This window comes from Primulina eburnea, chromosome 11, assembly GCF_022965805.1.
Source record: "Primulina eburnea isolate SZY01 chromosome 11, ASM2296580v1, whole genome shotgun sequence".
NCBI classification, from domain to species: Eukaryota; Viridiplantae; Streptophyta; class Magnoliopsida; order Lamiales; family Gesneriaceae; genus Primulina; species Primulina eburnea.
The window spans coordinates 42,600,163-42,612,709 of NC_133111.1; the positions used below are offsets into that span (position 1 = coordinate 42,600,163).

Genomic DNA, 12,547 nt, shown 5'->3' on the forward strand with positions numbered 1-12,547 from the left:
TGATGGTCTAAAATCGCTCACACGACTCGGAGCGTAATTATATATTCCCACTAGAACAAGAAAAACAGCATTGACATAACCTGAGAGAACCTCAAACCTGCCACGACCATAGTTGAATTGACCATTTGCTGGCAATCGTGAAATGTAAGATGCATACAAACCAATAGCCAGAGCAGCACAGTCAAACAACATGTGACAGGCATCGGATATCAACCCCAGACTGTTACTCATGAAACCCGCCACAAATTCAACAACCATGTAAGCAGCATTGATCAATAAAAACAGAGCAATCTTGCGCGACTTCCGTTCGCTCAAGACATGCCTAATAGGCTTCATCACTGTTGCACTAAAGGACTCTGAGGATTCAGAACCCAATTCAGGATAGCTAAAATTAACAAGATCCAACTCTCTCACTGAAATCCAAAGCAACAACCCGCAAATCAGTAATCCCCACAGTGAAAGCTCCGGAAAATATAACAACTCCAAAACAAGAGTGTACACAAAAGTTATGAAGTACTCCCTTCGAAAATCTTTGAACCAGCTGCTTTCTCGTCAGTACAATTCTCACTCAACAGCACACCAAAAACCACGGTGTTTGCTAGTGGCCAGCCAAGACTCGGCAAGGAAATGCTATCACCCTCAGTTTCAAACACAAACATACTGATGACAGCAGGTATAAAAAGAGTAACAGTTGTAAAAAACAAAGTGATTATACGAACCCGTTTCGCACCAAGCTCTCGAACATCCCCCCAGTTTGATAAAACCCGCTCATAATATCCCAAAAATCCAGATAAAAAAGGAAGTAACATTGGCCAAATCCTCAGACAATTTCCACTAGCAAACACCAAAAGACCTCTACTGCTAACATTCACGTGTGATAAAGGAAAGCATTCGATTCGATCCCAACTAATAGACAACAAAAGCAACCCAGAAAACAAAGCAATGAATCCACGCAGCTTCGATGATCCAATCGAACTCGCATTAACAAAGCTCCGATCTTTACCATCTGTCATAAAGCGCGACACTACATTACCGGATAACTCAGCTAAAATCATCGCTGCTGTGCCACAATATCGTAACGCCTGAAATCTAAGTAAAAAAACAACCGCAAGAAGGATTGATTTGGCGACTAGGAGTTTGAGCTGGGATCGGCCTATTGAAGTGATGGAAAAAATGAGCCTCCGAGATTTAAGGTAAGCAGAATTCTTGGCAAAGCTCGAGGTAAAAAGAGAGAACGAGAGGGTGAGCAGAAAAGAGAGGAGGGAGACGAGAAAAGAGAAAGGGAAGATGGAGAAAGAGGGAGGAGATGAACGGAGGAATGGGAGGAGAGAGTAGAGGGAGCGGAGGGAGAAGAGGAGCAGAAAGAGGAAAGAGTAGGAGGTGGCGCCGACGGAGGGTCTGGAGATTGGAAGACGGTGTTTGGAGGGGGTAGGCGTCGGGGTTGAAGGAGGGTAACGGACGAAGGGGTAGGATGGGCGTGGGGTGCTACTAGTGGTGGTGGGGATGGTGGCGCGTGGGGGAAGTGATATGCTATGTGGTCGGTGTTGCTGGTGGTGATGGCGGCGGTCTGCCATAGCCCCGATTCAGATTCGCAAAGGGGTGAGCTTATGATTGGTGGTTGCTCCGGCCACTCGAGTCTCCGCCTCAAATTAAATATGAAATTGTTGGACTGAATTTATTAATAAAAACGAATTTATTATTTTTAAGGGCATGGAATATGGATATTATAATCTAATAAATCTTATTTTTATTATATAAATATTTTAAATGTATTTAATAAATCTCGCAGGATTAATTAATTTTGGATTATCTGTTTTCTCGCTTTGATATTATTAAATTACATCTCGAATATAAATTTTAAGATAAAAAATATTAAAATTTTGTAATTTTAATATTACATTTCATATATCGATCTCTGAACAAGAAGCTTAAATCGGATTACATGAAGCATGTAAAAACTTATTGCAACGCTCACACATATATTTGTAAATAAAACGATCGAATTAATTTTAAACATTATATAAAGCTCTGATTCCCCGAATGTCATCTTCATGCAAATTTTTTGTCACTCCATCGGGGATGGATGGGTACATAATTGCTCCTTCAATCGAGCTATGTCCAAGGCCAAGAAGGTGCCCGATTTCGTGGACCGCCACCGTTTCGAGGTCGAATGCTCCCGTGACCATACCATCGACCCAAGGTTCATCTGCATCATAATCGAACCTCCCGGTTGTTGGCGCGAAAGCGTGGGCTAGGGTACCACCTGGACCATCGAACTCGTGTCCGTCTCCATGGTCAAGCCGGAAAAACCCAATAACCAAATCACCACCTTGATTGCCTTGGACCTGTGAAAATGTGAAATGAGTGGCGGACGCCCATTTGTTAAAGGCCCGTCTCACGGGGCCGACGGCATTGCTTGGTGTATCGGGTAAAATGTTATAGGTCAAGTGTGTCTTAGTAGGTGGCCATCTTGGACTATTTGGAAAAAAACTATAGTGTGACACGACGTGGACTGCAGAACCAGAGTCGTGTTTTTCCCTATCAGCTCGCATTGAGTTCATCCCTTTGAATATATCAGGCACGCCGCATCGAGATACGACCATTTTCGAAACCGTGCTAACATCCAGTATCCCGGTCGGATTAATATGAAAATTACTTTGATAGGTTTTGACGGCGGCCTCGAGGGCGTCGTCAAAAATGTCGTCATCGGCATGCGCTTGGTCTAGGTCAAGATAACCAAATCTTTGAAGGTAGTTCTTGAGTAGTTGGATTTCTTTCGATTTGTTTCCCTTGTGACACCCTTCCAAGTGTTTGATGAACTCAAACGGGGAGTGCAGATTTTTGTCATCCGGCGCATGTCTCGTAGCAAGGCCAATGTTAGAAGAAACTAGGAAAAATATAGTGACAGAAAATAAGAGCTGAAAATATTTAAGTGCCATGAATTAGGAATATTATAAGAAAAGGAAGACGATGTTTACATGTTGAAATTAATGTTATAATGTATGCTTGTGTTTATAGGCTTTCTTAATGGAAGAAAATAAAATTAATTGTTTAATTAAAGGCATAGTCGAGTTAGTCATTCAATTTGAGTTCCTCTTGGAAAGAGGAATTTTGAAACAATCGTCTGAATTTGTTAAGTAGTTGTGTTGCATACTTTTTGAATGATCACATTTTAAGTAAACTTTAATATATAATATTTATTATTTACTATATAGAAGATCAGATATATTAATGATTTTTTTTAAAAAATGATGGACGACTTTTGTAGATTTGATGCATTTTTATTGACTTTTATAGAATCTTATAGAATTAGAAAACAAATTTTATGGACTCCTATAGACTTTTTTTCGATATTTTTGCAAACTTTTTCATAGAATTATGTGGATTTTCTAATTTATAATTGTGACTTATTTTTTATTAATTTCTTTTTAAATAATTATTGGACATTGATAACATCTTCAATATTAATTTTTTTTATGAATGTAAATGAATTTTACTTACTTAAAAGTTAAATCAATTTAATTTATGTAAAACAACAAATGAACTATCCAGCTTATTGAACTCAAAATTTCAACTCTTTATGTCAATTCAACGTATTAATAAACAATATTTTTATAAGTTCATAATAAAATTTTATTGAAAAAACAATCAAAATAATGAATAGTTTTTTATAAAAAAAAATATAATCATGGATCAATATCGCTCTATATTTCATTGACTATGATATCCCTTCATATATTAGCATTTGCTCGTTGTTGTTCTTAAATATCAAATAACTTATCAAAGTTGTCATCTTTATAAACTTGTGCCGATGAAAACAATTGAGTTTCATTATTTTGTTCAATTTGAAAAAATTCATTACATCGACACTCTTTTTGAAGAAAATTGTGTAATCCAGCACAAGCCAATACATACATGCTCTGTTTCGGTCGTATATAGAAATAGACGAGTCATCTTGAATAGTTTGAATCGTGATTTAAATATACAAAATTTCCACACAATAGCATTCCTCAAAGAAGAATGACGAAGATTGGACAACTCTTTAGCATCTTCAGGGTGACGATTTTGACCTGTGAATTTTTGAAGACGATAACATACATCTTGAAAATGAGCCAAGAATTGACGTCGATTGTAATATCCATCATCCACTAAAAAATATTTACTTATCAAATCATATTTGTAGAGTTAATTAACTAATGAATAATATACATAATCTTTGAAAACTACAAAAATATAAATAGTCATGTAATATATAGGAAATAAATATATACTTTGTGGCACTTTAAGTCCATTATTTCTTGATAAAACATCAGTCAACACGTGTGAATCATGAGCAAATTCCTTCCATTCACTGAGTACGTAAATGAATTCTAAATCAAAGTTACAAGGTGCCAAAACATTTTGAGAAATTACTTCGTGGCAATTACGATAACTGTTATTATCACGCTCAGACATTGTCACTGGAATATGAGTTCCATCAATAATTCCAATGCAATCCTGCAACAACATGAACATCCAAAATGAATAGCAATAACAATAATTACAACAACAAAAATAATAATGTAGAATTTCATTACTTACTTTAAAATAAGGGTAGAATCTCGTACTTCTTCTTATTCTTTTTTGCACCGCAGATCCATGTTTGGCCATCAGATCTACTGCAATGTTATTTAATGCTCTCAACATTTTGTTGAAATTTTGGCTAGTATTGTATTGTGATCGACCAAATGTTTTACCAATCAAGCAATATTAAGTATTTTGACCAACAATAAGTAAAAACATGATAAGCATTTCTTCAACAAAAATGTATCTTGTGTCTTGTAAGGGTGTTCTTTCTCTAAGAATGTTGCATAATTTTTAAAAAATATCGGGGTATATTCTGTAAATTTCTCGAAAATTTGTTGGATCCTCTTTTAATATTCTATGAATATAATCATATCCACTTGTAATTATTGATCGTCGAGTTAAAAGACGATGGACAAGTTCTCTATGAATGTTAATTTATGTGCTCATTTAGCACATATAGGATCTCAAAAATTTGGATAAATAAATACTCAAAATTTTCATGTAATTCTTCTCCCAGTTCTTCTTCTTCCATTTGTTCATCTATGCTGTGCACATTGATATTTGACATTTAAATTAACCACCTGACATAAAACAAGTAATGAAAATGAAAAAAGCTATGAATCTTTGAAAAAAAAAATCATATATATAACCAAAACAAGATATGTTAAATAAAAAAGCCGAGTAATTATAGAATAAAAATAATCCAAAAGTTAAAATTCGCTATCAGTTCAATAATTAAAAAGCAATTCAAAAAATATTAATAAATATTTTAACACAATGTTTATCACTAATTTATGTACCCTAAAATTTAATCATTCATTAAACTTATAGTCTATCTACTCCGAAAGCTCTTTGATTGTCATTTTCAGGAAAGCCATCTTCTTTGATCTTGTATTAAGCAAGTCAAGCATCTAGTACCAAGTACGATTTTCCAAGTTTGGGACTTTCTTAATAGCATCCCAACAGTTATCATTTACAATGCCAATTTATTCAATGTTAAATACCACTAAATATTTATAGAATGTATAAAAGTTTAAATTGAATACCTCTAAATTTTAAAATTCTATAAAAGTTTTTAAAAATATAAAATGAATACACCTTTCAATTTACTTACAAATCTTGAGATTAGCTAATTAAGTGGCTCACGAGCTTGCAAGAAGAAGTTTACAAATTAGAAGCACTTTTTGTAATTCATGACTTAATGTCTTGTTAATGATATCGACTCTTAATTTGTTATAAAAATTACAAAACTCGAAATCCATAGACTGCAAAATATTTTGAGTTTTTTTTAAAAAAAAAAATTATTTAATGCTTGAAAATATCTAAACCTATTTGCATTTGAATTGATTACATAATATTCTAAAATATTAAAACATATTCTTATATATCATTAAAATAAGTATACCAAATCTGATATATATGTCTGTTTCAATAAATTCTTACATGATCTAACACAACTATAATCTATATATATAAAAAGTATAATGAAACATATTTCTTATTTCACTTTTTTTATATATAAAAGGAAAAATATTATGGCACAAAAAACATTGTGATATAATTAACACAATCCTCGATCTCTTCTCTCTGCCTACTTCAACGCTAGCTTCGGAAAGCTGAATACAGTCATCATTGCCATGCTCCTACCACCACCACACCCCCAGCTTACCATGACACCCACAAATACGCTGCTCAGGCATCATTACCAGCAGAATTAATTTCGCAAAAGGCTGCAAAAAACTGTTGCCAATTAATGATGACAAGCAAGAAGATGAGGGGTCATCCACATCATCAACCACTACATGTACAAGCTGATTGATGAACAAAGTTCAAGATTTGGAGGTTTTGATAGCGAAATGGAAAAGGGTTTCTTGTTAATCTACTCCCATCTCCGATTTCTTTCGGATCTCCTATTCCCGAAAGATTGAACTGCCCTTTTTTTTCGTTTTTTTTTAATCTCACAGGGAAATCAAGCATCACGGTCCGATCCATATATGATGTGCTAGATCAAGATCGAGACTTTTCTTTTCACATTGGTGTTCACAGGTCTTGGTGTGAAAATAAGCAAAGGGTGTGTGAATCTGCTTTTGCTAGCTAGGGTCCATTGATTACTCGTAGATATTGTAAGATTTGGACTACCGCAGGTTTGTGTGTACGTACGTGTCTGTGTCTGTGTGGGTGTCATCTCTCTGGCTTGTGCTTGATTTTTTCACGATCTTCCACTGTCCGATCTTGTTTGATATTACATATTCAGCTTTATTTGCGTGCTTCAATGATCTTTACTCGTTCTTCTGTTTGATGTTGATTAGGGTTTCTTTCCAAAAATGCCCATTAATTAGTTTAAAGATCTTTATATTACGCACCATAAACCATTCCTCAGGACCTCAAGTACTCCACGTTGATCTATCCTCCGCTTCATAATTATGAACTGGCTAGACTGGAGTTGGTGCCACACTTTTCTGTCTGATTTGATCACATATTAGACAGTACCGTTTGAAACGAAGAATCTGATCGATATCTTTAATATGATTTCAGCTATCTTCGGCTTCATTATTTTTTTTAAACTGGATAGCTTGAAGTTGGAGCCATACTTTTCTGTGTCTGATTTGATCATCCGAAGTTTGACCCCATGTCCAACGCTACCATGGTCTCTATGTACCGTTGGAGCTGGAATCATACTTGTTTTTGTCTGATTTGATCACGTGGAGCCATACTTTTATATGTCTGATTTGATCATCCGATGTTTGATTTGATGTCCAACGTTGCCATTAATTAGGTTAGAGATCTTTATGCACCGTTGATGTTGGAGCCATACTTTTCTGTGAAACGGACAATCGAACATCTTTTATATCATATCATCCGACGTTTGATCTCAAGTACTCCAGCACTGCCATTAGTTAATTAGAGATCTTTATGCACCATTCCTCAAGTACTCCACGGTGATCTATCTTCGGCTTTATAATTATTAGCTGGTTAGCTTCGAGTGGATATTCAATCTCACTAGCCAATAAAATAACAATTATAATTTCTATCAAATCACCAGCTGAAACGTAAGAAATTCTATAATTTTACAAAATATTATAATAAAATAAGCTCATTATCAATGCCGTGCCTATGTATATTTGATATTTACATAATATTTATAAAATCATATTATTTAAAAAATAAATAAAAATTTATATATATTCTAAAAACAATTGTTTAATCGAGTTTAATTGTACTAATTGAAATTTAAGTTTTACTAAGCGTCGTTTAAACAGGCTTTTTAGAAAAATAATATCAACTAATAGTGCATAATTATAGCATGAAACTTTTTTTATTCAACGTATTTCATAAATATGCAGTTCTGAAATATTAACAGCCATGAAAAATTCAAGAGTTTCTTATTGAAATCCCAAAACTTTCTTCAAACATCTTGTATGTCAAGCTTGGTGTTCTATTTTTGATAAATTATTGAACATAAAAATTTGGAAATTTATGTTATCTTTGAATATTGCTATAAGAGATGTTACATGTATAATCAGATTTTTACAACAAAAAAATTTAATTTATCAAAATTTTATAATAAATTAAATACAAAATATAACGAAATAATAACAAAATCTTATGATATAATTATTATAAATATCGTTGTACGATAAACGATGTTACTCGTATTATATTTTGATTAGAGTGAAAATTAATGAGTTGAGTATTATATTTGGTGTGGTGTCTTGGCTTGGAGACATTAATTTATAGGGTTGTATGTGTAATGATTTTGATCCGTTTGGTATATTTCACTGATCTCACACATACACACATGTATATATAATTTTGATATATTGAATATCTATTTATCGTATATATTCATATGAACATCTTGTCACTCATATATATATATATATATATATATATATATATATATATATATATATATATATATATATATATATATATATATATATATATATTTTGATCGGACGTGCAAATAAATAAAATTAATGATTTCATCATTTATTTTACTTTTATTTTTAAAAAAACTAGTCAATAAAATGGCTTTGGATTTGTGAAACTTTCAAGTAAGATTATCATCAATTTCTCCAAAATATGTATAAATTTCAAATAGCTTATATTACAATGTTTGTTTCTAGTTGGTGGAAATAAATTATGTTATTTAAATTAGTTAAAATAATAATAAAAAAAACAAGAACTCTCATTAAAAATATTATATCATTATTATTATTGATAATAAAGTGATGAAAATACATTATTTATTACAAGAACTATAATAAATCAACAACAAGAATATATAAGCAGCCAAATGTTTCATTCAAACTTATTTTTATTAATAAAATATATAATTTAAGAAGTTTAGAAAGAAAAAAAAAATCTAAAGGAGAGTCCTTATTTAATTAAACTTTTTCAAGGGTACAATAATTTTTTTTATTTTGTCCACGCTGTGGTATTAAGTTGGAGGATCCATTGGGATACGGGAATGTTGGGGAATCGGGGGCAAGTAATCGGATAATGGTGGATCCCCAAGTCACGATCACCCTCGGCCGTTCTGGGCAAGTAAGTTTTTCTATTCACGTTCATATGAACCGGAAGGAAATGGGTTGTGAAAGTTGAGTTTCCACAGTGTGAGCGTGACGAGGGTGAATGTTGTGTGTATCAGAATGTAGGTGTTGTTCGTAGGTGTTGTAACACCCACGACAACATGCAGCGGAAATTATACTTTTAACACACTAACATGTAACTGGAACAATAGTAATACGAGAGACGAGTCAGATAATTATGCACAAGTATAAAATACTTGTGCGGTGCCTTAGGGCAAAATAATTCACTAGAAAAACTTGTAAGTTTACAAAAACCAATACTAGTGAAAGAATAAAACAACTCCCTCAAGAAGGTGAGTAACAAATTGCATCCTAAACCTCTAACAAACCGTATAATCAAAACAATATGGGATGCATCAACTGAGAAGTGAAAAATCTTCAAAACTCAACACTCTAATCAAAACAGTGATTAGGTGTTGTCTTCAGATGTTGTCAGCACTTCACAGCAACAAGCTTTCAACGACACGAGATTTGCTATTCTCGGAAAACGTCTCTGCGTATCAATTCGTCTCTCACTCCAAAAGCACCAGCACCGAGTTCAATATCTTCTCCTCTTATTTATACCCACTTCATCCTTTTTCCTATTAAACATGGAAACCAATTTCATTAGGAAAAAACTCTATTGAAAATAAGGATACTATATCTTATAGATAATATCTTGAGTCTTTTGAGTCCACACGAAATCATACTCCAGAAAGGCAAAAATACTAAGGATATTATCAAAAGGAAAGTAATTGATAAGGAAAATATATCAAGGAAAAAATCAAGGAATAAAATTCCTTTCAATCTCCCCTTTTTTTGCCTTTCTGGACAAAACCAGTAAAAATGGTAACTCCCCCTGGATTAGTCAACCAGTTGTTGACTCCCCCTGAAAAACAAACCTAGTAAAATTTGCAAGTTAAATGTTGTAGGTTAGATGTTGCAACACTCAGATTATAACATCGATTAGTTCAATATCAAGGGGAAACTAAGAACATAACAGAAGCAGTTACGGCACACCAATGTCAGAATTTTATGAACTATAACCACAAAAGCATCAGTTAGTTTCCTTCACTCCTGTCCGCGTCATCATCAGCCATTTTTGAATGGAGACTTGCCGCGAGCAGAAGCTCATAATCATCCACTTGATTTTCATAATGCTCGATGGTCGCCCTAGCATTATCAATCTGTTGTCGACCATAGGCGATTTGAGCACGAATGTAGGAGAGGGACAGTGTAACATAGCCAGCAGGAGGTGTCGGGGGCAGACTCGAAATGTCAGGCAGAGGGTCAGATGTTGTTTCACCAGTGTGGCCAACATCTGCAGCAACACTCGAACCCAACCAAGGCAGATCGACTTTTCTGTTGCCTTTGAAGTAAGCTGGGGAAATCTTCAGGGAATCACCAACAGGGCAGAGCTCTTCATCAATATCCGGAATGAATCCTTGAGTTTCCAGGATGCCATAGATGAGCGAAGGGTAAGGAAGCTTGGTTTTCCTGAAATCCCCTTGAGCGTATTGCACTGTATTCTGAAAAACCAGCTTCCCAAAGTTAAAGGCACGCCCGGTTCCAATAGCGAATAGCATGATGGCCTGTGAGCGAGTCACGGTGGTTGTGTTGCTTGATGGAGTCCAGTTCCAAATAGAAGTTTTATGTAGAACAGAAAAGAAGGAGGTGAGATTTGCAGCACTCAATTTCTTGGGATGATCAGGGAAAATTTTGACCACACCTCCAGTAAGCAAAGTGGTAACATCATGAATATCCAAGTCCTCTTCAGCCTCTTCAACATCTGGGGTGTCATAAAATGCATTGATCACGGCTGGTGAGAAATTGTAAATACGATCCCGAACGAACACTCTGCCGTATTTCACCGAGTCTTCATCGGCCACACTCCTCAAAAGATTGCAATAGAACTCCAATACCACTCTGCGACAGTAGGGCATGACTGCAGTGACAGTTGAGAGCAGCCTTCGGCTCTTCAAAAATTCAATCAGATTATGCTTTCCATACGCATCAAAGTCAATGTTTTTCTCTTCAATCAACTCTCGATGAATAAATATGGGCCACAGTGCCAAGGCCTCTTCTGAGTAAAACTTCGGAGAGAAAGACTTACTGAGATCATAATCAGCAGAGTCAGTGTTGTGGGAGGTGTTGTCAACATCCTCCTCAACACCGGGTGCATCAGCAGCTGCATTCTCAGAGGACTCGTTAGCTTCAGAGTCAGTGTCCTCAGACGCATCATCACCTTGTTCCTCTGACTCAAAATCAGACACAGACGAAGAGGAGGAGGAGTCAGAAGCGCCAGGCCGGTTTTGTTCAAACTCCTTCATCATTTCTGAATCAGGTTTTTCCTCCCGAGCCATTTGTCTCTTGGCCGCTTTATCTTCTTTAAGCTGAGCAAGAAACTCGGCCAGTGATTGCTCATCGTCTTCAGGCTCATCAGGAACCCTTTCTTCAGAAGCATCTTGACTGTCCATTACTGGGTGATGTTGTTGAACACCAGAAGACGAGCCACTTTCCTTCGCAGCAGTAGTTGGTTTAGGGCGAGCCACCAGCTCAAAATCCTCATCATTGGAGTCGTCTCCAGATGAGAAATCAGGGTCCAGAATAAAAGGGACGGTGGATGCCCTTGGTTTCTTTGTAGGAACAGAGTCGGGGTCAAACCCTGCTTGTCTCTTTGACGTGCGACGCATAGGGACAGGGGGGAAAGCTCTCTTCACAGCCTCAAAATCTGGTGGATTTTCAATGTCGATTGCATTCCCGGGTGCACCAGGAGCAATAGTTTCTAGTGGCACTGGTTCTTCTGGTACACTGACCATTGCCATCCCCTCCACATTGGTTTCGGCTGAGGGTGTTGAGTCAGGTGATTTTTCCCCCAAACTCGCAGCCATTTCATTTCTGATATCGTGACGATCGAAGCCAGCCATCTGTAGAATAAAGAACACAAGAAATAGTGTGGAGCGAAGGGTCACAAGAAAATTCGAAGACAGAGATAACTTTTCGCAACAAATGAGTAATGAGAGCAGGACAAAATTATATACTGTGCGAGAAAATAACAGACGATAAAGTTGTTGCATCATCCATTCCTGAGTATTTAAGCATATCCCTCCAACGGTAACATTCTCTCAACCCGTAACCGCGGCTTCTGTCCAAATCAGAATTTACGCTCATCCAACGGTAACTTTCCGAGCCAGTGTAATCATTAAAAAAATCAGACAGAATGAAACGCCACATCGAATTACCCCACTAACCGTTAGATAACAATTTATTTCGAGATTGGGTTGGTTGGGGTTTTTCTTCGTCTTTCATTTGTCAAGAACTGATAGTTCACTGGACATGATAAATTTACATATCAGCAATATGAATAACTTAAAATTTATGCCTAAAATGTGAAAAAAAAAATTGAG

General features: G+C 35.5%; 1 protein-coding gene, 1 long non-coding RNA gene and 1 pseudogene across 3 annotated transcripts; 1 reads left to right on the forward strand and 2 right to left on the reverse strand.

Annotated features, from left to right (window-relative positions):
* The window catches only part of LOC140805657 (uncharacterized), a 2,048-nt pseudogene extending 391 nt beyond the window's left edge, over positions 1-1,657 (reverse strand).
* Positions 1,658-1,851: 194 nt separating this feature from the next.
* Positions 1,852-2,980, reverse strand: LOC140804945 (metalloendoproteinase 3-MMP-like). Its single transcript, XM_073161110.1, has one exon. The coding sequence runs from the start codon at positions 2,937-2,939 to the stop codon at positions 2,010-2,012; it is 930 nt and encodes a 309-aa protein (XP_073017211.1). The 5' UTR covers positions 2,940-2,980; the 3' UTR covers positions 1,852-2,009.
* A 3,136-nt stretch (positions 2,981-6,116) lies between these two features.
* Positions 6,117-6,839, forward strand: LOC140804707 (uncharacterized). Of its 2 annotated transcripts, none has more exons than XR_012112189.1 (2): positions 6,117-6,432; positions 6,531-6,839. It is a non-coding gene; the product is annotated as an uncharacterized lncRNA (long non-coding RNA). The 2 variants fall into 2 exon arrangements; XR_012112188.1 differs by having other exon boundaries at positions 6,117-6,408.
* The last annotated feature ends 5,708 nt before the right edge of the window (positions 6,840-12,547 follow it).

Bases quoted from the DNA above. Each gene is read 5' to 3' on its own strand.
- LOC140804945 (XM_073161110.1), bottom strand. From the start codon at position 2,939: ATGGCACTTAAATATTTTCAGCTCTTATTTTCTGTCACTATATTTTTC.